Genomic DNA, 27,177 nt, shown 5'->3' with positions numbered 1-27,177 from the left:
CATCTTGATTTTACACACTATATATTGTTCTAGTTGGGTCCAGAAATTGATAGATTGGGTACAGTGGTAGAATAAATGAGTTAAGGTTTCTGGTTCCATATTGCAAAAACTGCATTTGTTTTTAATATTTAGAAATGTCATTTAAGTTATAGTTATCTCTACTTTAAAGTTCTTATCATGTGGAGCCTTCATTCTTGAATTAAAAATGCAAACATTTTACATACCCAGGTCACTGTGTGAAAATACATAACAGATCACTTCAAAGAGGATTTGATTGTCATTGTATAATGTGCATAATTACATCTTTCTTAAAAAACAATTTCAATACTAAAATATGTAATAGGCAACATTAGCAGTATTTACTATACACAATAATTCCAATAGTAGCCTAATAGAAGTGCAATGCAAAAGACAACACATCAACTTAGAGAACTGATTTTTATTAAATACAAATAATAATTAAATAACGAACTTCAATAATAAACATATAATTCATGAATTAATGTCTTACAGCCTCCCAGGCGGTATGCTCAGCTGAATGCTACCGTGCCGATCCTCAGGCTGTATTTTGATGGCCAGAGTGACCTGCGGGTGGACTTCCGCTTGTCCAGGGGGTCCTTCCATGCCCTTATGGAAGCTATGGGGGGCAACGGAGACCACGGCTGGGATCAGGAGATTGCCTGCCTGGTGTTCCTGTTCTGGTTGGCCAGTGGTACATCGTACCGTGTGGTCTCACGGGCCTTCGACATGCCAAGGACATCAGTCCACCGTGCCGTCCACACCACCAGCGCCAAAATTGCTTCGCTGTGTGCACAGACGGTCCGTCATCCAACGGAGGAGGAGTTGGCGACTGTGGGTGCAGGATTTGCACGGATGGCAGGGTCGGCGGCCTTCAACCGGGTGGTGGGCAGCATAGACGGCTGCCATGTGAGGGTCAAGCCCCCTTCCCAAGCTTCCGACTGCTACCTGAACCGGAAGCTGTTCCACTCTGTCCAGCTTCAGGCGGTGGTTGACCACACAGCAAAGTTCATTGATGTGTGTGTGGGCTACCCTGGATCAGTTCACGATTCACGGGTACTTAAAAACAGCCCCCTGTATCTGGAGAAGCAGTACCCTCCACCAGGGTACTGCCTCATTGGAGATGGTGGGTACCCCTGCCTCTGCTACCCCATGACCCTGATGACCCCCTACCGTCAGCCTCTCAGGAGCCCGCTGCAGGCAGCCTTCAACAGCCGGCTGACAAAGGCCCGAGTGGTGGTGGAGCGGGCCTTCGGGATCTTGAAGACAAGATGGAGGGCCATATTTTTTAAGGCGCTGGAGGTGGACGTCCTGTTCGTCCCGGAGGTCATCCTCTGCTGCACCATCCTCCACAACATCTGCCTGAGCCGGGGAGACGTTCTGGACCCTGAGGACGGTGAGGACGGCGAGGCTGGAGCAGCAGAGGAAGAGGATCCAGGACGGGAGGCAGCACCCCCAGGCACCGTCTCTGGAGCTGAGGAGCGTAATAGAATGGCAGCGTTATGTCATGCACCTGACCATGACTACATCTAATTAAATAATTTGGCCAATTTCAACACCTGTGTATGAACATTGATTTATTTATTTATTTAACATAAAACATTCATTATTTAACAAATAAAACATTCACAACAAGAACATAACTTAACTTATTTACATTTACATTATTAACACCTGAACAATAAAAACAACGAAACAGATCAATATAAAAAAAGTTCATCTTCTTGCCAGCCTCTCCAGGATGGCCAAGAAGCGCTCCTCCCTGGCTGCAGCTTCCTGGTCCCTCCTCTCATCTCTGGCTCTCACCTCCTCTCTCCACCTTTCCTCCCTGGCCATTGCCTCCTGGTGGCACCTCTCCTGCCTCTGAACCATCTCTCTATACCTCCTCTCTTCTCTTCGCTCTCTCTCAGCTTCCTGCCTGGCCTGTTCTGCCTCTTTCCTCTCCTCTCTCTGCCTCTCTTCTTCTTTCATCTCCCTCCACTCCTGCTCATCCTGGCTCCGCAGGTCCTGGAGCACCTCCACAACGTCCACCCGCCGCCTTTTGGGGGTGGACGCTGTGGAGGTTCTGGAAGGTGTGGGCTCCTCCTCTGCTGCCTCAACACTAGCCCTTTCTGGTGTGAGCACAGTGGGGGGGGTGAACACTACCGCGCCCTGGGCACACGTGGCAATGAGGACAGGTGGCGTCACAGACGGCCTGTCCCCAATTGCCTCGTGCATTAATTCAAACCACTTCCAGGACGCGGCAGTGGTCTCACCCCCCTCTGTGCTCACACCAGTCGGGGGGTTCTTAAGATCCTATGTAGTAAGAACAACAAAACATACAGCCGTAACACCGTTGAAAAGCTCATAGTTCTGAAACCCTATGTTGTAGAAATATCTTCAATAATATATTACATCAGTGCCCACAGAGCTAAAAAATAGTTTTGGTTATGATCAATTTCATGAAGAAAAAAAAGGTTATTCATACTTTTGTATTTTTCAGTTCAACTGCTATGTAGAAATGACTGCTCAGAGAATCTGTAAAGCCAACAAGGACGTAAGGCATGATGTGAAAAAAGACAAACCTTGTATTTCTGCTTGAGGTTTTCCCACTTTTTTTTCAAGAATGAGGTGGTGACCCTCCCCACCAGTCCTCTCTCTTCTAGGAACACTCTGGTTAACATGTAATAGAGGCACATAAACACAATAGTATTAGTACAACACATCGGTCTACAGACTGAGCAAATAAGCGATTTTCATTTGATAATTATACTGCTAGACTACCAATAGGTATAGATACACTCTGTACGTTTGCATCAAGCATAATCACAATAAAATCGTATCGTGGGGCCTCTGATGATTCACACTGCTAAAAAATAAAATAGATCAATGCTGAAGTGTGTGTGTGTGTGTGCATACACTGCAAAAACCAACTGACAAAAAATAAGAAATAAATAACTAGAATTTAGCAAAGAAATGCTTGAAACAAGTCAAATTATCTGCCAGTGCAGTAAGTAAATGTTTCTTTGTAAGATTTTTTTAAATAAGTAAAAATATCTAGAAACTGGAAAAAACTACGATGTCTTGAAATAAATACAAATATACTTATTTTCTGCAATTGTGGCCTGAAAAGCCAGACTGTAGTAACATTATAATAAGCCAGAAATACTTGGAAAAAAAAACCTCACCATATTCAACAGATGAAAAGATTGAAAAGCATGAAAAAGCTCACAATGTCAATCCTAAAAAGAACTCTTTCAACAATAAAATAATTAAATAAGCACATAAAGCTATGGTCAGTAAGTAAATTATACTCAAAACAATATAATTAAGATACTATTGCTGGATATAAGAAGAAAATACTTGTTAAGCTTCATGATTTTTGCAGTGTATTGGTAGGTGGAATCGTCACAACAATTTCTCTGTGGAAAATGTATCTCAGTGGATGTTTTCCTGAGCTGTAGCTGTTGAATGAAACAGTTGTTTTGGCGTGATAGCAGACGGAGCTTTTTTTTGCACTTACTTGTATCCAGCAGCGTTGGTGGTTCTCCCACCACTGAATATGTTGCTGTGGGCCACACGCCACCGCACAAATGCGACCGTGTCCTCATCAGTCCCTATATTGAAGTACAAGACCGACACCAATAAGAAAATGGTTTGTCATTTAAGGAACTCCAAACTTAAGTTTCACATTTCCATACCGCAGGGTAGCAAGTGCTAACGTGATCACAAAAACTCAGCTGGCGCGGTGACATGTCTTCAAGACCACTAATGTTACTACTGTTCAAGTGAAATAACGTATTGACTTTCATTTAAAGTCGCATATGCAATTACTATCAAAACGTTTACAAAAACAACGCATCCACAAGAAAAATACCGAGGCAAATCACAACTTGTTTGCTATATTTCGAGCTAGCTCCTAACGGATTACAACAAGTAGCATGCGAAACGGGACGATAACAAAAACAACCGCAGTGTTAATACATGTCAATACATTAGTAAACTATTCAGAGGCGATTGTAAATATGAATATGTACGATAAAACTTACATCTGTAGGGTTCGGGAACTGCGGGAGCTGCAGACGCTGTTGTCTCGGCCGCCATTGCAAACATTTTTTCTGAGCTGAGCGGCTCTGCCTGGCTCCGCCTCTTCCGCTACGTAGGCAAGATGGCGGCCGTTGAGTGCGTATAGTGTACATCGTTCCACACTCAACGTTTTGACCGTTATGAGTACAACATCCGGGTCCTTTAAGTACACTTCTTTTCACCGCGATCGGAATCGGAACACCCTGCGTACTCAAGCTAAGTACAGTGAGTACGGTAAGTATGGGTATTGGAACACAGCAATAAACTCCTGAATGAGTTGTAGTAACGTCACATGATAACGCTTCAGCTCTCGCGAGATTACAGAGCAAAAATACTACTTCCGGTGCCGCAAGCAGTGAGCAACAGTTTCAGGTTTGTCCCCTGAAATACTTTCGTATTTGCTCTACGTAGACACTGTCACCTTACATGATATATTTTTGTTTTAGAGTATTATTCTTATTGTCTGATAAACTTGTAAAACTTGCGCCGAGTCCGTCTCGTCTTTGTAAAAAGCGCTCCGTAAGGTAGGTTAGCCTACTAGCATTAGCATCACATTCCAGTCATGTTTATGGTGAAAGTGCAGCGAGCAGCGAGTTGAGCTGGTTGTAGACAAAACACCCGCTCACGAGTGAGCCCCGCGAAGGAGCTGAAGGATGTTCCTGTCTACAGTTTAGTTTGGACTGAAGTGAAACAACGGCAAAGCATGACATAATGCGTGAAACACTAGGCGGTAACTCATGTTAATGCACATGTTACTTGTGTGAGAAGACTCTTTTACGCTGTTGGGATATGTTCGTTTTCTCTTTAAACCTCTGAAGTCCAGGAGATTTTGGTTCAAATTTGTCATCTTCCTATGCATTCGTTTCTATCTCTGTTTAGGATCTTTCAGTCTGTCTTTTTCATCACATGCATGGCTCCTTTCTCTCGACACAAACTTGGCTGTCAGTCAGATTTTTCATTTTATTTTAATGAACAAAGTAAAAAGCTGCCAGGAACCGAAAATACCATTTATACACACAAACACAGCAGAAAAATAATAAATAATACAACTACAAAACAGTCTATATGCATTTAAATTAAAAATAGTAATAGTTTTCATTGTAGAAAGAAAATTCACATTTTAAAAATCGTCTAGAAGCATAAATGGCACACTGTGAAAGCTCATATGATTGCACTTTCAACTGGCTTTCTCAGCTTGTCTATATATCACATATAAAAAAAAGTTATTACTGTAAATAAAACGTGTATTTTCAATAAATAGATGGACTCCAGAATATTTTAACGTGAGCACAAAGCAGCTAAGAGATGAGGTGATAACACAAATAAAACCTCACCACAGCAGACATTTAAACGCAGTAGAGATACGAGACCGAGGTCAACAGTTTTGGAAACCTAAAATAATCCCTTCACAAGAAGGCAACTGTCATCTGTCACCGTGCTGCTGTTTGGCGTCCCAGGAATTTAGAGTGGGCTCGTTAACTAATAACACCCACTTTACATCAAATTCTGTAACATATCAGATACATTGTTAGCACATTACACCTTGCACCTTAATGTATTACACATGCTTACTTAGATTAGTAATAGTTTTCTCCAGTCTGTATATTTTGCTTTTTTTCTACAGTATACAGTCATGGAAAAAATATTAGACTACCGTCGTTTTCTTCAATTTCTTCATTTTAATGCCTGGTACAGTTATGTATATATACAGTCATGGAAAAAGGTACATTTGTTTGAACAGATGTAATGTACCTTTTTCCATGACTGTATATATACCTTATTTCTTATATACTTGTATTTTCTTTGTCTCTCTATCCTGGGTTAGAGTAACTGCAGTGACGTAGTGAAGTATTTCTGATTCTGAAAAAAAAGAGAAGCTAAAATTGAGTCTTGTTCAGATGAAAGTCTTTTAAGTAGGGGTGTAAATCTTAAATTTCATTACAATACAATATTTTATGGATTCTTTGGACAGCGAAAACTATATTTGCTGATATCACAATGTCTGTCACAGTACAATTTCTATTCAGTTCAGTTGCATTTATATCAACTCACAACAGGAACTAAAATATAATTTGACAGTTTTATTATTGAGCTACATCACATCCCTGTTACACCCTTTCTATTCAACGTAAGTACACATCAGTTAGTGTTTGATTCAGTGTCCTTGTGACAAAAGGGTACATATCAGAGATTTATCTAAATTGTTTGTGATATTGTGATGAAATATCTTTCCTGACTGTTGATCTCATGCTGTGCATTTCTCACATCTCTCACCAGTACGTTGGCTCTCATGGGAGCTCATGAAGAGGACTCTGAGCTGCTGCAGACTTTGACGAAGCCGGCAGTTCTTCAACAAGTAAGCTCTGCAGCTTTTTTTTGGCTCAATTTGTTAAACATTCAAATGCTGTTCATACTGCCACCTCTCATGCCCTCTTACACAAAGTACTGTACAGATTCACATCTTACAGTGCCACCTTCTGGACGATTTTTGAACTGCTTTCAAAACATTTTACATTTTTCTCATGTTTCTTTGAAAGCAGTACTGAAAAAGTAAAGGTATCAAATTAATTTGTAGTTGATGCATCTGGTCACTTTTATTCCCCGAGTTCAAGTGAAATCACTCTCTGTTTCAGGAACATGGAGAAGATGTCCCGGGTGACCACAGCCCTCGGCAGCAGTGCCATCAGTGGCCGAACTATGTTCTGCCACTTGGACGCCCCTGCCAACGCCATCAGCGTGTGCCGTGACGCCACGCAGGTGGTTGTAGCCGGCCGCAACATCTTCAAGATCTACGCATTGGAGGAGGAGCAGTTTGTGGAGAAGCTGAATCTACGCGTCGGCCGCAAACCCTCTCTCAACTTCAGCTGTGCAGATGTCATGTGGCACCAGATGGAGGAGAACCTGTTGGCCACGGCGGCCACCAATGGGGCGGTGGTCACCTGGAACCTGGGAAAACCCTCTCGTAACAAGCAGGACCAGCTGTTTACTGAGCACAAACGCACCGTCAACAAGGTGTGCTTCCACCCCACAGAGGTTTACATGCTGCTAAGTGGCTCGCAGGACGGCTTCATGAAGTGCTTCGACCTGCGCAAGAAGGAGTCTGTCAGCACTTTCTCAGGTACAATACTTACAATAAGTATCAGATCAATATTGTAAAGTGAAATACAACTTACATTAGACACACTTTATTTTAAATTGTCTTTTACAGAAATTCTTTCGAAAATATTCTGAGAATCTTTGCATTTGTTTTCTAGGATTTTGTGAAAAAAAAAAAAAAGAAAATCCACAAATGTTTGGAGCAGCAACAATGTGTCAGAAATTAGGAAACAACCTATACCTGTGGTTCTTATTGCTTAAAGTCAGGGTTGTTTTCTTTCCCCCACTTTCTTCCAGGTCAGTCAGAGAGTGTAAGGGACGTCCAGTTCAGCATGAAGGATTATTTCACATTTGCAGCGTCATTTGAGAATGGTAACGTCCAGCTGTGGGACATCAGGCGGCCGGACCGATACGAGCGAATGTTCACCGCCCATACTGGTCCTGTGTTCTGCTGCGACTGGCACCCTGATGACAGGTAAGAGAACTTTGTGACACAAGCCAACTGAGAAATTAAAGGTTTCATACAAAGAGTTGAAAATTGCAAAATTATTATGTTGCCAAAGTTAAGAATATGCCTAAATTTTGGATATAATACTGGAAAACTGGTGCTTGATCTATATAATCATTTAAACCTGAAATGAAACAATCTGGGCTTCATATTTGTTTGTTGTCTCCAATAATCTGCTGTCAGAAAGCATGTATGTCCTTTGACCTTTTGAAGTCGTGTGTGCATTCACATGGAAGATAGTTAGCCAAACATTGTACCTGCTCATGAGCCCGAGAAGAAGAGGTGGATTATGTTTTTGCTTTAGCAACTTGTCAGGCTGTTGTTTTAATGGCTGGCTGGCTAGGGAAAAAAATGGAAAATGGCTCCGGAGAGGAGCCAGATAAGTCATCTGTTGATCCCTTACTCTAGAAATTGGCACACATCTAATCATCATGATCAAATCATGCAAACAAAGTTAAAATAAACGGCTAGTAAAATAAGTGGCATGCTGTGATTGATTGCTGTGGGTTTAAATCAAAATTATTACTGCCCTTCTTATATACTGTTCTCCCTTTATTTCCTTTTAAGGGGATGGCTGGCCACCGGAGGCAGGGACAAGATGGTGAAAGTGTGGGACATGACCACTAACCGGGCCAAGGAGATCTATTGTGTCCAGACGATCGCCTCTGTGGCGCGGGTCAAGTGGCGGCCTGAGAGGAAGTTTCATTTAGCCACCTGTTCCATGATGGTGGATCACAACATTTATGTGTGGGATGTCCGCAGACCTTTCATTCCCTTCGCTACATTTGAGGAACACAAAGACGTGACCACTGGTATTGTGTGGCGCCACCAGCACGACCCTCATTTCCTGCTCTCTGGCTCTAAGGACAGCACGCTCTACCAGCACATGTTCAAGGACGCCACGCGGCCCGTGGACAAGGCTAACCCCGAGGGTCTGTGCTTCGGGCTGTTCGGTGACTTGGCCTTTGCAGCCAAGGAGAGTCTGATCAGCAGCGACGCCAACAGAAAGCCTTACCCCGGAGGCGACCGCCGCTACCCCATCTTTTTCTTTAAGAAGCCCGACCCGACAGAACAGTTTGCCCACGTGTCCAGCGCCCTCAGCGTCTTCGAGACAGACTTGGACAGTAACCGCATGGACTGGTTTGTCAAGACAGCACAACTCTACCTCCTCTGTGGGAAGCCGTTTGCCGAGCTGTGTGATCACAACGCCAAGGTGGCTCAGGAGCTCAAAAGACCTCAGGTCAGATAGATCAATACAGGAACTAATCTCTATGAAGCGCTGTTTTTCTTCCTTTAAAAAAAGTGAGTTTTTATGGAAGCAAGACAGATGATTTAAAATAACCGATAGCCATATTACTTACAGTAATACAGTTAAGTAACAGTTATTTGTTACTTCTTTTTTCTTTTTTTTAAATAAGAAATTATTCATTACTCTCTTGGGAAAATAAGTATCTGCACTAGAATGGCAACTAAGTTATTTGTAATAACTATTAATCTACTTAAAAAGTAATGTGGTTGCAGTAACGTGTCACTATTTCACACATTATTTCCAATTAGCGCAATATATATCGACATCATCCAAAAATTAAGACCATATCTATTCTCATGACATGAGAATAGATATGGTCTTAATTTTTGGATGTTGTAACATCATTTCCTGCTTTAAAAGGCTGCATTACAGTAGAATAATGTAAATTTCTCAATTCACCAGGCTGTTTAGCTGTTCTGTAATTTGTTTTACCCATTTACTCATTATGTCCACCTTGCTGATGATTATATATATCCCAAAATATTATTGTGTAAATATTTTTTAAAGCACCAAAAGGTCAACCCTACAATATCGTCTCAATGTTAGGATATCTGGTCAAAAATATTGTGAACTTTTTCTCCTCATCACCCAGCCTTATTTCAAAAGTAAACACAGCCTGTCTGGCACCAACAACCATACCGCGCACTGAAATCACCTTTTTTCCCCATTATGATGTCTACATGCCTAAATGCATTGAGTTGCTTTCATGTGATTGGCTGGTTTAGATATGTGTGTTAACGAGTGGCCGCAGAGTGTTTTTCTCAATTAAAATTAGAATAATGATGCAAAAATTATTATTCCCTCCGATATTGTGAATCCTCTGCCAGAATTACGCAGTTGGATATTTTCTCCAAGTTGTGCAACCCCACTCATGAATAACTTTTTTTCCCTTTATTATAAAGGTTTCCACAACATGGACCATGTTGAGAATCATGTTCTCTGACCCAGCAAACCTCACGACACCCGGTCCAAACCACAACCTCTGTAAACTCGGCACTCTGCCTTTAATGAACAGGTAAATATCTTTTCTATTGCAATAAACAGTAATGCCAGTCATCATCTAACACTGATGTGCATTTTGCTTTCAGTTTCAACATGAAGGAAATTAATTCAGGGATGGGCACAGAGAGCAGACTGGAGCGCAGTAAAGGCGAGAGCAGGCAGGACAACATCCACCTGGAGCCCGGGAACTCACACATCAGCAATAATGAAGGTGAGAGCGGCCATTAAAACTCCTGGAGGCTGTTTGTCCTGATGCTCTTTGTATAATATTTGAGACTGAATAAGCCAATCATTTGATCGCCCTTTTAGAAAATGAGGAGACGGAGGGAAGCGAGGGCCAGGCTGAGTACATGTTCGGTGATGCTGAGTTAGACGATGATGACCTCTACTCTATGGAGCACGACAACCAAACAGGTCAGTGACAATCTCATCTCTGAGGAAACTAAAGACTTGCTTACGTCAGTGCCTGCTATTTATAACCGCCTCCATGCTCAGCGCTCTTTTGTCTAATACTATCTCCGCTCCTTTTGTCACAACAGAAGAGCAGGAGTACACGCTGCCCCAGGAGGCCTTCCAGCTGCGACACGAGATCATGGATAACCCGTCCGCTCCCGAGCACCTTCAGCAAGACAAGGCCGACTCCCCGCACGTCAGCGGCAACGAGGCAGAAGTCACCTGTCTGACCCCCATCGAGTCCTTCTCGCTCATCTCCATTTCCCAGCCGCTGTTCAGCCCACATTTACCTGCCAGCTTCTTCTGTCCCATTGTGCGGGAGATGTTGAGCTACTACGCCGAGCAGGGCGACGTGCAGATGGCCGTGTCCGTGCTCATCGTCCTTGGCGACCGGATCCGTAAAGAGATTGATGACCTCACCCAGGTCAGATACAGATTTAAAAACGTTAAAAAAACTGCATTAAAGCAACCATAAAGTACTTTTATTTAGTGTTGATTTTGGCGCCCCCTGTGGACAAAAGCAGTAGTTGCATCGTCTCATATCGCAAAGATCTCGCTAGCTCTTGAATTCAGTTTCAGAATTGAGTAAAAGTAAGACACACCTCATTTTGTAACACGATTTTTCTTTTTTCTACAGTTCTGCAGTATACAAAACAAAACATAAATTAAGATATTTATGTAAAACCTCTCATCGTGTATTTCCTAAATTAAATATAAAGGCCAGTTCCTGATCATTGTTTAATCCTGTTGAATCCTGCAATTTTCTCGATCTGTTGAGTGACCAGCCGAGATTGATCCACTTCTTTTCTTTTTCTCTTTGCTGATCCCGCCCCAGTGTCAGCCAAAACCACAAACCACATACAACACCAAGAGATAAATCTCCTCCTGCCTCCTTTTAACTGCCTAACACACTACTCACTGCCAAAATCTGCCTTCAAAAATGTAAACAAAAGCTCTTAAGGTCTGCGTGCTGAGAATTGTTTAGTTTTATTCAGCCTGGAGTCGGACCTGCTGACAGGCATAGAAAAGCAGGCATGACGGGCAGAAAAAGGCTTCATCTTTTCACTGTAAGTGATTAAGAAGCATCAGTATTAAATTCTACATAATCAGTTAAAATGCCTTGTAGTTGCTTTAAAATATTTAATAGACTAGAATTTTTTGGTTGCTAGCAGAGGCACTAATGAAACAGTTGAGTTTTTTTATAGTAAAAAAAAGTGTATATTTTCAAAAGAATGGCTTATAAACATCTTAAATATCTGTTAGATAAGTCAGGCCAATAGGAACAAAGAAAATCCAGCAAAGTTCAGATATCCTTCAAGTCTTATGTGTGACTGTAAGTTGCAAATAGCGAACATGTTCACTACTAAAACACCCAGGTCTTGAAAATTCAGTTAAGACATTGCTTACATTGCTTGGAAAACCTAAACCGTGAACAGATTGTGTTTACATTTCAGGAGCACTGGTACATGTCCTACATAGACCTGCTGCAGCGGTTTGAGTTGTGGAACGTGTCCAACGAGGTCATCAAGCTGAGTACGTGCAGCGCCATTACCGGCCTGAACCAGACGTCTACAACGCTGCACATCAACTGCAGCAACTGCAAGCGGCCAATGAGCAACAGGGGCTGGATCTGTGACAGGTAGGGGCCTTTTTTGGGGGTGTTGTTCCTTCATTGGGACCAGTAACTCCACAGGAATTACATGTGCATCTTAATAAATAAGAATATCATGGAAAAGTCAATTTCCAGTAGTTCAAGTCAAATAGCCCCAACCAAGTATTGAGTCATATAGATGGACATACTTTTCAGAGGCCAGCATTTTCCATATCAAAAATATTTTTTTAAATTGGTCTTTTGTGAATTTTAGGTCTTCATTAAATGTAAGCCATAATCCTTATAATTAGAAGAAATTAAATAAAGACATGAAATGTTTCATTCTGTGTGTAATGGATCTATATAATGTGTTATTTCCACTTTTTGAATTGAAATAAACTTTTCTAAGATATTCCAATTTATTGAGATGCACCTGTACATACCAGCAATAGGTGTTTCTTCTGTCGTCTTAAATGCAGCCGCTGTGCACTGACGAGCACCCTGCGTCTCTCCTCTAGGTGCCACCAGTGTGCCAGTGTGTGCGCGGTGTGTCACCATGTGGTGAAGGGACTGTTTGTGTGGTGTCAGGGCTGCAGCCACGGCGGACATCTGGAGCACATAATGAACTGGCTCAAGAGCAGCGCCCACTGTCCTGCCGGCTGCGGTCACCTGTGTGAGTACACCTGAGCCCATCACGACCACTGTTCACACAGCTGGTCCCCTGTGGGAGAGGGAATCAGTCCTCACAGAGGCTTGGATCACACACACAGACACACACACTGCAGACAAACGGGATGTCTTCATTCCTCCACATGGGCAGACGAACGGCTCCGTGTGTGTGTTTGAAGAGAGATGAATTAAACCGCGTCTAAGGGAGGAAGAGGTGTATATGTGCTCTCCTGGACAGCTATTCAAGAGCGAACGCGTTCATATTTGAATTGTTGAATTTGAGCCATTTGTATATAAAACAGATGATACAATAGATGTTCAAAGAGTATAACAATATTTTTGTTAATTCACACTCGCTGCATTTTACATTGTTTTTAACCCTCAGAAGGCTGTACAGGAAGAACTCTCTTCATCTCAAGTGGATTGTTGATGTTTGTACATAATGCTATATCTTATTTTGAAGGACTGTAGATAATGAAATAATTAATTAATTTATATGAGAAATAGCTCTCTATTCAAACAACACATTAAAGCAATACACTTGAAGCTCTCCTGGAGCAGATGTCTGTTTTGTCAACTATATTTTACATTTGGTCATTTAGCAGACGCTTTTATCCAAAGTGACTTATAGAAAAGGGGAACAATCAAGGTATAGTGCAGTGAGAGCCGTTAGTGCAGCAATAAGTGCTAGTGACATTTCTTTAAGGAGTAGAATTGTTGTGTAGTGCTAGGAGAGAAGATGCTCTCTGAAGAGCTGGGTCTTCAGGACTTTGAAAGAAATGCAAAGAGTTTAGACTGCCTTGAACATACGGGTGTTTATTATATTTAAAAGAAAATAGCTTGAAGCTGGGGTAGCTTTAAGATTTTTCAAGGTTTTTTGGGGGCATCATTGGGCAAAAATTCCATAATAACCTTTCATCCTTTTGCAATTCAAGCGCTCTGTAAGAAAACCAGACTTCTGCACCTCCTCTTGGTCTTGTTTCAGGCTAAAGAAAATACAGACTTTGACTTTGGCCAATTACAGTTAAGTTCAGAAAGAGGACATTCAATGGCAGAGAATCCTGCAGAAAAACATCCTATTCCTGCACTGGCAATAACCGGCTACTCTGCAAAACAACCAAAGGGAAGAGAGACAAGAGATGGATAGGACTGCTGCTCATGGTTAATAGGTGTTTTTACCACCTTTTTCTCAGAAAATTGCCTGCCCCTTTTAAGGTCGTCTTCAGTGTATACATATTTTTCTGATGAATCACGGTGTTGACTGAATCCAGGTCATTTGAAAGTGCACTGAGCTTTAAATACAGTCATGGAAAAATGATTTGACCACCCTTGTTTTCTTCAATTTCTTGTTCATTTTAGTGACTGGTACAACTAAAGGTACATTTGTTTGGACAAATATAATGACAACAACAATAATAGCTCATAAGAGATTAATTTAAGAGCTGACATCTAGACATTTTCCATGGTTTTCTTGATAATGATTTTGGTTATTATTAAGAAAACCATGGAAAATGGCTAGATATCAGCTTATTCATTAAAATGAATAAGAAATCTAAGAAAACAATGGTCTAATAATTTTCCCCATGACTGTATAATCATTCAGCTGCACATCACAGCCAGTAAAACTCGCCTTCTGGTCTCGTCTGCTGAGCAGTTCCAGTGGAGCAGTCAGAATAAAACGTCTAGCTTTAGGGCATCACAGTGAGAGGAAAGAACAACTACTTATTCATTTTCCCAGAACACACTTTACTCTCTTGTGGCCCAGAAATCCCAACTGGCTACCCGCCAACGTCTCTAGCCTCAAGTCCAGCAGCTCGAAACAACGTGTGTGTGCTGCTCAGTGTGTTGCTTGTCATAGTTTGTATTGCTCACTGTTGGTGAGATGCACAACAGATAAGTGTGCAGGCCAACAGAGACGACTTCTGTCCAGATAAACCTCGACAGAGCAGCTTTGTCTGGGGTGAAATGTGACTGTCACTGTCAGAATCCCAGTACTCTGCAGCCTGATGGCAACTGGCTGGAGGATTTTACAATGTAGATATCAGTTTAGCTGGCAGACCCTCATGACATGAGTAAATTATCACTGAGATTTGGAGCATATTTAATCAGCCCTCTCTCATCACTGTTTGTGTTTATTTGTCTCCATTTATATTCTGGATGCTGCTCAGCATCACAAGTGTTTGTCTTCCACTTCTGTCTGTCACCCTTTTTTTTTTTTTTTATTATGACAGCCTGACACATCACTGCTACAGTAAATATCCTCCCTAGTAGTTTCCCATAACAACTACCTTCAGGCTGCTGTATCTGGATCAGCTGCTGAACTTAAACTCAGCCAACATCCATATTGTGCCAAGGTTGTTAACTGAGCGGCAACTGTCACCACATCGATTTACCGCCAAGGCCTCGGGCACAATAGAGGATTTTCAGATGTACTCTGTATGGGGAATTCCCAACAAAGAGGAGGGAATCCCTGAACCACAAGGCTCAGTCTGCACACCACTGCCCTGCAGATTTAAAAAATTAAATATAGACCACATCAATAGAGTCAGACTAATCTGAGCTATTACATGAGGGGGACATCTGGACATTAAGTCAAGACAACACTAAGTGTTTCCTGAAGAGACAGACTCTATAATCATTTGTAAATGTCTAATACATTCAGCACATCTGCTGAAGTCTAATACAGAGCCTGATGAGCACTATAAATCCCATTTAAAGGAGGTTTTATTAGAAGTAAAAGAACACTTTCAAAAGTTCAACAACACTGAAGAGTGAAATAGAATGATGCACAAGTCTACCTGTGCACAAACTTTATTCGTTGTGGATTCATCTCAGAACCACAAATTGGCACAAAGTCATAAATAATGTATTAGTTTTCAGCAGCTTATAAAATGTTTAAAAAAAGATTATGCTTCCAGTGTTTTTTTTTGTCCACAGCGTGAGCCCAACCACTCGTTATTTCTTTGTGAATGCTCAGTTGTGGGACCTACAATAATTTTCCAGCTATTCCATTAAAACTATTATGAAAATAGTGTTTTGTCATGATCATTTGTTTCAGATAAAAATAAAATATGAAAATTAGCTAGGGCTTTACCAAATAGTTCAAAGCTTCATTTTATAACGTTGACATTCAAATTCTAAATATTCAATATTCAAGAGCTTTGCTTTTTTTTCTTTGCATGTCTGTTTATTCAGTTTGAATATAGTATTTCTGCAGTTGCAAACGTAACTACTACACTTAGCAATATTAGTATTATTTCATTTGGAGAATAAGATTCCAGCAGACACTGCCAGTATTGCTTCAGACTCGTGTGATCCAAACATTTCCAATAAGTCCAGAGCGTTTTATAGTCCAGAAGTCAAAATGTATTGCAACACTTTAATTTGAAATGTTCAGATTTCTTTAATTTCACCTTTCTTGTATGCACTTAATGGATTAAGATGCTACCTACAACCTGATAGTTAGCAAAGGTTTTTCTCTGATTACACCTTGAAAAGCATTTAAATTGAAAATAATAAATCACCTGTCGCATACTTCAGTTTCAGATTAAAAAGAAAAATTTCACAGAATTGAAGCGCCCACCCTGAATTTTCCGGCAACAAGGATTTAATTCAGGTCCAAATACAACCAAGACTATCTGGCATTTTAGACATGAGAGAATTTCAGAGTAAAACATTTAAGATACATTAACCATTTCATTGCATCACTAACATAATGTATTGCTGTAAATGATTAACTGACAGCTCATTTATCTTAAAATGCATTCAGCAGGACATTTTGTTTCAAACAGCATACAAATAAGATTTCATTCAGATAAAGTCTATAATAACTCTGCAGAACTACTTATATAACTTTGACTGCTTTTAAGAAATGTACCTCTTCTGCTGGTGGTGTGAACTTCATTTAAACCACATCAAGGAAGAGAGTACAGCCTCTTAGAAACATTTCACAGTATTCATCCGCCATCAGTCCCTCCTCCTCTCTCTGCATCTTCACAACCCAACTACTGGAGTCCAGCTTACACCAGCACAAGCGTGAGGGTCAGGTACCCTTCCTGCCTGTTTGTCATTTCCCTGCAGCAGCTGCCCTCACCCCTGGCCCTGTCCACATCTGGCGAGCTCTGGTCCGTCAGCCAATCCCCGAGGAGTCAGCCGAGTCACTCTGTGAGCTGCTCTCGTCCGGCTTGTCTTTGGCCTTCTCTCATTCACTGAGATTGTTCAGGGTGGTTAGATCACCCTCCGTCAAATATTTGCCTCTTCAAATACAAGAAACACTAGTTATTTTCCCCTCAGCTCTTCCTGCACATGCTGCGTTCATCCAGTGAGAGTAAGCACTCACCTGTAAAGGTTAAGGTCGTTCCCAGCTATCAGAAACTTTTTCAGGGGCACTCAGTCGCCTCAGACTCTGGAGCACAGTTTGCAGGGTCCCTGCTGTAATGATGAGACAAGCAGACACTTGAATAAGCCCCTTTCACACATGCAGTCTATCCCTGAAATGTTCAAGAACATTTAGTGATGTGCAAATGGTGGCAAGGATCAATATTCAGGGAAATCCGTAATGCCAGATTGCCACATTAAAACCGAAAGGGACAAGGCTGGTAGTCTGTTGTAAATGAAAGCAGTAACATTGTAGTGGCAAGCACGCTTTCATAATCGCAAGACTCCACTGACAAAGTTTTCGAATCTGCAAATTGTTTACCGTTTAGCATTAACGCCGGTCCTTTTGCGGGTGATTTGCTAACTAACAATGAATAATAAATTAATTATACGTCATAACATTGGCACCGGATAAAAACAGCTCCTCATCTGCTTCATTTCTATAAATACTAAGAGACGTGTCCTGCTGCACAGACATGTATCTTCTTTTTCTGTTGAGCTTCATGGTGGCTGGCATCCATAAGTGTTGCATCGCCGCCATCTGCTGGACGGTCCCGAGCATGATCTATTCCAGCACTGCTAAGGCATGTCTGAAATGCGCAATGTGGAATTATTCTTGATTGTAGTGCAAGCTTATCCCCGTAATTTACTTGGAAATATGTGTGAAAGACGCCTCAGACACCATTGATGACGCAAAAAGCACATGAATCGCCATTTTACCCAGTTCTTCTTCATAGGAATCCAGCTTCTTTAGTAGCTCTGCAACACTGGGGCGCGTCAGTCCCTCTCCGGCTGCAACAACAAGTTAAATAATTTATTTTAAAAATGACAAAATGTAAAAAGGTGTTATCCAGCACAGGACACCTAAACTCGCCTTTAACTCCATTGTCACCTTCCACACTGCTCTTCCCATCAGTAGTGAAACAGGAGAGCAGTTCGGCGCTGCAGGCCCGGGACTTCACCAGTAGGGCGCTCATGTCCTGAGTGAGCCGGTGGTTCTCCACCAGCTCGGTGTGGACCCTCCTCCAGGCCATCTTATCCTCCATCAGACATCCCTCCATGACGGTACGCAGCTCCTTCTCCTGAGACACCTGGCTCTGCAGGCTCTCCGCCTCCTCACAGCGCTACGTAGAGAGAGAGAGTTCAGGTTCGGTTAGATCAGTGGTTCTCAAACTTCTTCTTTCATTTTCCACTTTGGAAAAGGGGAAATTTTCAAGCCCCACCTGGCCCCATCGCCCCAACACAAGGCTACTGAAATACGCCAAACTTAACATTTTCAAGTAACAGGTTGTATCTTAATTCTAACTCAATATCATCAAATTAAACCAAACTCACTTACACTTGGTGTCGCCCCCGGAGGTTGGGGGGCGGGTGATCGGTCTAATAAGTGGGAACACACAGCTATAAGGACGCTTTGTTTTCACACACGCTGCATTTATAGTCACACAACAAACACACAAAGTCACTCTAGTCTAGTGCGCGGTCTTGCTCCAGATTCCGGGAGATTGGATCTCATTTACAGGCGTCAGCGAGCCGCTATCAATATGCAGGAGACTCCCGGAACTGTTGGGATGTCTGGATAAAGATAGGCAGAAAAAGGAAAATTCCCTCCCGTTTGTCACGGCCCACCTGTCACGTCTCTATTCCCCACCAGTGGGGCGCCCCACGCTTTGAGAACCGCAGTTAGATTAAGAGTCATAAATGTTACAAGTTTGCATGGCAGTTATGGTCGCTTTGTTACCTTGTGTAGCTGAATGGCCATCTCCTGCATCTCCGCCTCCAGCTGGTCAGAATAAGCCTGTTCCAGAGCGTCGCTGGGTGGCCGAGCGCTGCTGTGCCACCTTGCAATAGCAGAAGTCATCTTTCGCTTGGGTCCAAACAATCTGGAGTACAATAACAACAGGTTCAGCATGTTGTACCATGAGGAAACAAACACTGTGTGCTGGAGTGATTGTCAGTCCCTTACGTGATTCCTATTTCTTTGAGATCATTTTCAGTCAGGGTGAGAAATATCCGCAGGTCAATGTCTTGTTCCTCAAGTACGGGAAGATACTTCGAGAAGCCAATCTGCTCCAAAAACTCTGCCAGGTCCTACAGGAATAGAAGATTTTAGACAGTCCAGGATAAAGTGGCAATGAGACACACACACACACACACACACACACATTCTTGTACTTCTATCTTTGTGAGGACCCTCATTGGAATAGTGGATTCCCTAGCAAGGTTATGATAGTTTTTAATTTTTCATCAGTTTTAGTTTTAATTGGGTTGTGAATTTTTGTTTTCAAATTCAGTTAGTTTTAATTATTTTTTAGAATGAGTTTGCTAGTTTTAGTTTAGTTTTTTTTTTATGCTTTAGTTTTAGTGTTTTTGTAACGGGGTATTTGTTGGGTGGGAGATTAAAAGAGATCACAGTAAATTTTGCCTTTATTTCATTTGCCTTATCCATCTTCATTATGTATGAAAAAGTTGACAAAGACAAAAACTAAGGACATTTTCACTATAATTTTAGTTAGTTTTGTAACCACACAATACAGTTTCAGTTAATTATCATTGTCTTGTAATCTTTAACCCTTAAAGCAAAGTCTGAAATCTCCAAAAAGCCTTTAAAGAAGTGAGGACCGGCTGAAATGTCCTCACTTTGCAAAAATGTCCTCACTCTGTTGGTTAAAAATGTGTTCTGGTCCTCACTATGTAGGAAGTACAAGAACACACACACACACAGTTAAAAGTCAACAGAAAGTGAACACATGCCTTTGGACCCGTGTAGGAGGGTGGAAGACCAACACCTGAGAGCATCCCACAGTTCCCCGTGGAGCTGGAGTGAGCTGTATCATTGCCTGCATGGCGGCTCTTCCCCTTTGAGTAATGGCCCTTGTTTAGTCTGCGAGAGCTGCTCTTTTTGCACTGGTCAGAGTCCTGGTGGGGAAAGGGACACGGTGTCACAGAGATATCCTAATAAAATGTGGTGTCTTACTCAGAATCAGTGGGCTCGCTGTGCTCTGGTGTTCACCTCGTTGCTCTCCACTGAGCCTTCCCAGTTGAGGCCGATCGCATGAGGCAGGCCTTCGCTGCTGCTGCTGCTGCTCCTCATGGTGGGCATGTCATGGTCAAAGAATGGACTGTCATCTGTAGCAGCATCATGAACGGTTTAATTTTGAACATATCTTCCAAAGACACCATTTCAGAGATGCTGGTATTCTTGTGCCGCTCACCTCTGCTGCTGTTGCTCTGGCCGTCCAGCTCGTTGATGGGCGAGGTCACGTCGCGGAAGCAGATGCCGTCACTCTGTTCGCCGATATCACGAAATGTCATGTAGCCTGGCGCTGCTGCGGGAGGCTCTGGGAGGAGAAAAGCAGCATTAACAAACTTGTGTTAATGTTAATGATTGTTTTGCAGAATAAGTCTAGCGGAGTTCCGACTCGCCCACAGCCCTTTGCTGCATGTATTCTACTCTCTGTCCCCTTTCTGTTCTGTTTCCATCACTATCAAAAATGAAGCAGGAATAATGCCAAAAAAAATACATCTTAATTGCAAATTGTCTCCTATTTTTTTGTCACATTGTGTTATCATTACTGTGATGAAATCTCAATTAAGAGTTTTTCAGCATTCAAAGTAAAACTTTGAATGCTGAAAAATCTTCTGCACAAAGTAAGTGTCCATTACCCTCCTTCATGCACGGACTGATTGTATTTCTGTTTGTAGACATTTTTCTGTAATTTGTGTTTACAACTAGAGCAACTAAACTCTGAGTCCCAATCAGACTGAGTGCTTTTTATCAGCCCCCAACGGCTATTTTTTAAGCTTTATGCACCCTTTTTTGTGTTGCACAAAAGTTCAAGTTCAAGCTCAAGTTGAAAATTTTTTTTAACTCAAACCAGAAAAGAGCCTGAATTTATTTGCATTTTTGAGAGCAGATTTTCAACTGTCCTCAAATAAAAATCGCTCTGTCTGATCAGGCTCTTGATGAACACAGATTGGCAGACTGGATATCTTATGTGACACTACCACACAGTTTGCTGGGGCCTCCTACTCGGAACTTGGCGATGGCCTGGGGCCCGTCATGGATGCTGACGCCTTTCCCTCTGGTTCGACTCGGTCTCTGCCGCGGTGGAGCGCTGTCTGAGTCCTCGGAGGAGCTCGGGTCTTCAAAATGTCCTGACGAGTTGGAGCACAAACAAAAAAAAACAAAGACTCAAGTACAAGACACAGAAAAAAACGATGTTGTTGTGTAAAATAATAACAAGTACCTGGTTTGATCCTTGGGGAACGCGAGTCGATGAGGCTTACGAGCTTGGTGTATCCGTACATCATAGCCAGGGCACGGGCCGTCTCTCCTTTAGCGTTGCGGTCATCTATTTTAACTTTCTGGAAATTAATAAAACAGCAGATGTTGGGATCATAAGACATTATCTTCTTCAGGTAGCATCATGCCACATCCTCAGTGTCTTCTTACATGATCGAGCAGGTACTGAACGATGATCTCGTGTCCAGAAGCAGCAGCCTCCATCAGAGGCGTGAAACCAGAACCTGGCTCTCTGTGGAAGAAAGTGAAAGTGATGAAGAAGCTGTCTGACTGGAGTGATATCTTAATAAAGGAAGATACCCACTTGACGTTGGCATCAGCATTGTTGTCCAGCAGGAACCTGACCATCTGCTGGTGGCCTGTGCTGGTGCAGTGGAACAGAGCGGTCCAGCCTCGAGAGTCCTTCAGCTCCAACGCAGCTCCTTGCTTTGGAGGTAAGAAAAACAAAAAGACATGAAACTAACACCTTATCAAGAACATTTGGAAAAAAAAACGTCCATCTTTATCACGTAACATCTCTTTCAACCAATTCAACCAATGCTGAAACTTAATTTTCTTAAAACTCAGCATTTAAAGTCTTCCACTAATAAAAAATATAACTGGTACGACAAGAAGGAAGGAAGTTATAAATAATATAACGCCCATTCGGTGACCCAAACACAAGAGTTTCATCCTCTAAGTACTTCTTCGGACATATTGTGTGTGCTTACACTGCTCATACAGTATTATGAGCCATTATTTGTGTCATCAGACCACCAAAACCTACACTAACTGCACTATGATTTTCACAAACTACCTACCTCCCCTACTTTAATAGGGTATAATATAATTTCATTGTGCAATCTGAACTGTTGAGTCCGTCTGTATTGTTCCTAATTTTATATTTCTTCTTGTGTAAATTGTGTAAGTGTTAATACTTTTATAGTTCTTATCAATATTTCTTGTTTTTAATTAGTTATTTTATTGAGGCTTCTTTTTTTGCTATACACTTTTTTGCAGGAAATTTCCCCGTTTTGGGACTAATAAAGGAATATCTTCTCTATCAAGTGCTGGCCTTCACTTACAAGTTGCTTGACATTAATTTACCCCTATGTTAGGGACCATACTGGTGGTTTTGCATGTGTAAATCACATAAGCTTTACACAAAAAATACTACTCTGTAAATCAGTTTACAAATCCAGATCCCTGGTATGAGATAAATAGGCCCAACACCATAGTAGGAGAAACATGCCCATATCATGATGCTGCACCACCATGCTTCACTGTCTTCACTTCAACACACCCCTTTCAGCCTTAAGAGCATGCATATCACGAATGCTGGATCTTGTTGGTTTTCTGAGAATCTACTGCACCTACTGGTACCTTGTTTGCCATGTAGCTGCTATTATATTGAACACTACTGTATGGTGGGTGTGCATTTTTATGTTAAACAAATGTACACTAGTGTTCAAAAGTTTGGGGTCATCCAGAAAATGTCTGTGTTGTTTCATGTTTATTCATGAAATGAGTTGCAAAATGAATCGAAAATATAATAAAGACATTGACAAGGGCAAAAATAATAATTTTAACCTGTCCAAATCTCCAACTTTACCTCTAGATACTCAACTAGCCTGAGGAAGGATTATTTTATTGCTTCTCAAATCAGCACAAAACAGTTTTCAGCTGTGCTAACACAATGCTCAGGTGTTTTAATGATCAATCAGCCTTTCAACTCTATAAATGTGGATTAACATAATGTGCCACTGGAACACAGGAGTAATGGTTGCTGACAATATATAATAGATATTTCATAAGAAAATCAGACATTTCCAGCTTTAATAATAAGTTTATATATATATATATATATATATATATATATATATATATATATATATATATATTTATATATTGAGACACAAGAGGACTGAACCTTCCTTGTTGGTGCGTTCGTGTCTCAGAGACAGTTTGTACCTGAAGCAGAAAGTATGCGATGCTTTCATTCCCGCAGCTTGCTGCCAGCATCAGGGGGGTTAAACCTTTGGCAGTGGTGGCATTAACGTTCACGCCCGCCTCCAGCAGGAGATTTACGATGTTGTCATGGCCGATGTAAGCAGCATACATCAGCGGAGTCCATCCTCCGATGTTCTTGCCATTCAGGTCCACCTCACGTCTGAAAAGACACAACATTACAGTTATTGATGCTCAAAGGCTGTGGGTGAAACAAGAAACATTTCATTATTTAGGCACTCACTTTTTGATGCACTCTGCCACCACGTCGTACTGGCCGATGGAGCAGGCGGTGTGGAGGTCCAGAGGGACGTCCAGCTCCTCGGGCCGCACCAGGGGGCCCAGCCACAGGGACAGGCTGGCCCCCAGCTGCTCTGATTCACTGGCTTCATCGCTTAGCTCAGACATTTTCTACCTCCTCACTTGTCCCTCCACACACCTGAAAACACAGATGGCCCTGAGAATGAGCCACAACGTAAAGACAAAAGCAGGCCAGTGGTTGGAAAAGGTCCTAAAAGCAGAGAAATATACCTTCACTGATCAAATAGATCCTTCATGTAGTGTACTGTTCTTTGTGTGTTTATTTGGTGGAACTCTTTCTCTCTGTAGCATCTTATGTTGGGCTCAATGTCAAGATTTTTTATGTTTTGGAGAGTAACCTGGAGGACATCCCTCAAGAAAATGTGAAGGTTTTTGACTTAAAAGTATAAAAATAATTTTGGACCATTATTGTTAGCATAGATAATGCCGAAAAAGCTTAAAGACAAAACTTGCAAAATTTGAAAATTTCAATCTTCTGGTAATGTTTTCATTATAGAAAAATACACTATGTTAATGAAAATAAAAATTATTAAATATTTTCTTTTAAATACATTCATTTACAAATACATTTTTTAAAGTTAAGATGAACAACAAAAATAATTCCCCAAAAGAAAAACACATGATGGGATTCATCAACTTGAACCATGAAAATGAATGCCAGAAATTAAATTAATCCCATCTTGTATTTTCTTATACTATTTTATATTTTATGCATATCCATAAAGCTGACGGTGATCTTCCCCTATCCACTGGCATAATTATAAATCAGTATCATTTATCAAGACAGAAAACTACATTGATTCTGAGGTGTTGCAATTTCTACAACATATTAATTAGCCGATTAATTAGGCACTATATTCCAACTCAAGCAGCTCAGATCTTCATGCACTCTATGATTTTTTCCCATATTGCATATTGTTTGACTGTATGGGCTCAAGCGTCACCTTCTGCAGTAAAGAACATTTCCTCTTTATACAACCAGGCACTAAAAATAATGGATAAAAAACCCATCCGGTGGCATCATTGTCTTATATTAAAAAAATACAATCTTTTGAGTTTTGACAGTTTTGTACACTTGTGTTTTCTTAAGTTGGTATTCAAATGTATTAATAACCTTGCACCTGAACCTCTTCACAGATATATTCAAAGACAGAACAGTAACAGAGTAACAAGAAACACCGTGCAAGGAAACTGCAGAATTCAACACCGTAGAACCACTTTTGGACAGTCAGCTTTCTCAATTAAAGGTTGTAAAATCTGGAATACATTACCAACTGAAATAAAATCAATAACTAATCCTGAAACATTCACAAAAAACATTAAGTGTTGGCTCAAAGCAAACCAGAGCTGTACCCATCCTTAAAGTCTTATAGTCTTAAGTAGTTTTTTTTTTCTTTTTTTTTTTCTTTCTTTTTCTCTGTTATTTCTTTCTTTTCTCCTTATTGTTGTATAGATTTATGATGATTTTAAACTCTAAGCTATATTTATACAGGGTTTATTTTATTTTATATATTTTTTTTTTCTCAGGGTAAATGTATATTGTAATTGTTTGTAATTTTATTCTATTTTGTAGATGGTGTAATTGTATATTGGATTTTTTTAGTATTGTGATTTTGTATGTAGTTGTAAAAGCCCAACTAGGGACGGGAGTTGAAAATTAGCTGAAGCTATATCTCTGTATGCAGCACATCAGATGCATGTCCTGTATCTATGCTAACTGCATTGTCCCTATCAAATAAAATAAATTAAATTCATACTTATTTGATCATTCTGACTAACCTGAATTGTTTGTCCATTTATAAAATCCCAATGTAAGATTTTCTCTCTTACTCCAGAAGCTCTTCTCTCTTTAACATGTTCTGCTTTTTCAACATAAAAAACTGCCAGTCTAAAGTGCCCCTTCTCCTAAAATCCGCTTTGAATGTAGCCACCATCACTCTTTTCTATTCTAAGAGTATAAGCCTCTTATTAACCACCACTTACAGACGTGTAATAGGTCTAAAGTTTGCCTGCTTACTGCCATCATTCCCAGACCTCCTTATGGGAATAATTATCGCTCACTGGGATGCTTCCTTCTTCCCATAATTTCACTTTATAAAACAACTTTTTCAGCCTCTCCAGCTTCAACATGATGTAACATATCCCCTCCACCCCTCTGCAGTCTTTAAGTAAAGCAATATTTAGTTTCCCAATGATAAATTTGACATTTTGTTATCCCTCAATGTATTTTCTTTCTCTTTAGTACTTTTATTAGCTGGAAAATCTGTTCGCTAGCTTAGTGTTAGCTTCATTAGATAACGGTGTCCCGGTATGAAATAACTCCCTGCCACACAACGACCAAATAAACTAATGGTAAAACAAATTCACTAAACGACAAACTGAACGAACGAATATCTCACAATATAGCCGAGTGTCAAGAGTTAAAAACTTACAGTCAACAGGTTAGTTTGTTTTCTCAGCAGCTGAAACTTTTTTTGTTTTGTGTGTCACGCTCAATTGTGCTCGTGTTGAATCTTGCCCCGCCCTTTCCTGTTTGAGAGGTCCTGCTAAACTTTTTTTTAACAGAACATAGAGAAACATGTATTTATAATAATTTAACTATGTACATTTACTCAAGTATTGCACGTAAGTACACATTTAAAGTACTTTAATTTATCGTCTAACCTCCACTACATCTCAGAGGGTAATATTGTACTTTTTACTCCATTTGTCTGACAGTTTTAGTAACTTGCCAGTTTTCCATCCCCTTCCTGTGAAAACCTGATTTTTTTTTATTTTAATTTTATTTTAATAGTTGTAGGCAATGGTTCCCAACCTCGGAGTTAGGACCCCTCAAGGGATCACTGAAAAGATGAGTGGCCATCATCAGGGATAAGAAATAAAAGACAATCTGTTACACTGTTCGAAAGCGAATTTTTTTTCTAGATTTTGCTATTAAAAATACAGTACTTCATTTTAGAAGCTATGTCTGCTAGATCACAAGCCAAACAGGTTAGGAACCACTTATGTATGGAAATAATTATAATGTAAAATATTCAAATATTATACTTTAAATATATATTTTTATGGAACTTTTTAAAACTGTTACAGAGAACGTCACATATGGGATAAAATACCCCTGAGCCGGTTGGAGGAGCTGGTGAACTTTTTCCAAGAATTTTAGAAATGAAATGAATTTGGAAATGGGCTTGAAGTCTGCTATATCAGGGGGTTCTAGTGAGTTTGTTTGTTTTTTTGATGGGAGGAAAGACACTGGCTGCCTCAAAATAGTCTGCAGCAAGCCAATAGGTATGCAGCCAGAGGAAAGTGAATAATAATAATAATAATAATAGAGCGAAGAAAGGGGGCAATGACTGACATGACCTCTTTAGAAACTATATTCAAAACATCCAGCATGGACCAATGTTATCTCCTCAAATAGGAAATGTGATATGACAGGTATAAAAGAACACTGAATATAAAGCAAGTTATACTTA

The 27,177-nt window shown here is 40.9% G+C and overlaps 3 protein-coding genes across 6 annotated transcripts; 1 reads left to right on the top strand and 2 right to left on the bottom strand.

Annotated features, from left to right (window-relative positions):
• Positions 1-1,442: 1,442 nt before the first annotated feature.
• LOC131959421 (GRB10-interacting GYF protein 2-like) lies at positions 1,443-4,344 on the bottom strand. Its single transcript, XM_059324621.1, has 4 exons — positions 4,047-4,344; positions 3,521-3,614; positions 2,583-2,670; positions 1,443-2,313 (listed from the first exon to the last, which is right to left on the bottom strand). The coding sequence occupies exons 1-4, from the start codon at positions 4,108-4,110 to the stop codon at positions 1,735-1,737; spliced, it is 825 nt and encodes a 274-aa protein (XP_059180604.1). The 5' UTR covers positions 4,111-4,344; the 3' UTR covers positions 1,443-1,734.
• A 32-nt stretch (positions 4,345-4,376) lies between these two features.
• Positions 4,377-13,261, top strand: wdr24 (WD repeat domain 24). 3 transcript variants are annotated; one of them, XM_059324617.1, is made up of 11 exons: positions 4,377-4,455; positions 6,361-6,439; positions 6,717-7,201; positions 7,477-7,654; positions 8,255-8,927; positions 9,899-10,011; positions 10,085-10,209; positions 10,308-10,412; positions 10,538-10,875; positions 11,906-12,090; positions 12,561-13,261. In XM_059324617.1, the coding sequence occupies exons 3-11, from the start codon at positions 6,721-6,723 to the stop codon at positions 12,727-12,729; spliced, it is 2,367 nt and encodes a 788-aa protein (XP_059180600.1). In that variant the 5' UTR covers positions 4,377-4,455; positions 6,361-6,439; positions 6,717-6,720; the 3' UTR covers positions 12,730-13,261. The 3 variants fall into 3 exon arrangements, with proteins under 3 accessions (XP_059180600.1, XP_059180599.1, XP_059180601.1); XM_059324616.1 differs by lacking the exon at positions 4,377-4,455 and adding an exon at positions 4,463-4,607; XM_059324618.1 differs by lacking the exon at positions 4,377-4,455 and adding an exon at positions 4,732-4,813.
• Positions 13,262-15,472: 2,211 nt separating this feature from the next.
• On the bottom strand, positions 15,473-26,215 carry anks3 (ankyrin repeat and sterile alpha motif domain containing 3). Of its 2 annotated transcripts, none has more exons than XM_059324619.1 (16): positions 26,134-26,215; positions 23,625-23,819; positions 23,345-23,543; positions 21,699-21,820; positions 21,545-21,626; positions 21,339-21,456; positions 21,097-21,246; positions 20,304-20,429; positions 20,102-20,217; positions 19,843-20,007; positions 19,055-19,179; positions 18,830-18,971; positions 17,963-18,212; positions 17,809-17,880; positions 17,051-17,142; positions 15,473-16,967 (listed from the first exon to the last, which is right to left on the bottom strand). In XM_059324619.1, exons 2-15 carry the CDS (start codon positions 23,786-23,788, stop codon positions 17,060-17,062), a joined length of 1,914 nt encoding a protein of 637 aa, XP_059180602.1. In that variant the 5' UTR covers positions 23,789-23,819; positions 26,134-26,215; the 3' UTR covers positions 15,473-16,967; positions 17,051-17,059. The 2 variants fall into 2 exon arrangements, with proteins under 2 accessions (XP_059180602.1, XP_059180603.1); XM_059324620.1 differs by having other exon boundaries at positions 23,625-23,837; positions 26,134-26,177.
• Between the last annotated feature and the right edge of the window lie 962 nt (positions 26,216-27,177).

The sequence above is a fragment of the Centropristis striata genome, chromosome 21 (genome assembly GCF_030273125.1).
Source record: "Centropristis striata isolate RG_2023a ecotype Rhode Island chromosome 21, C.striata_1.0, whole genome shotgun sequence".
Lineage (NCBI taxonomy): Eukaryota > Metazoa > Chordata > Actinopteri > Perciformes > Serranidae > Centropristis > Centropristis striata.
This window is presented reverse-complemented; position numbering and strand designations above follow the sequence as displayed.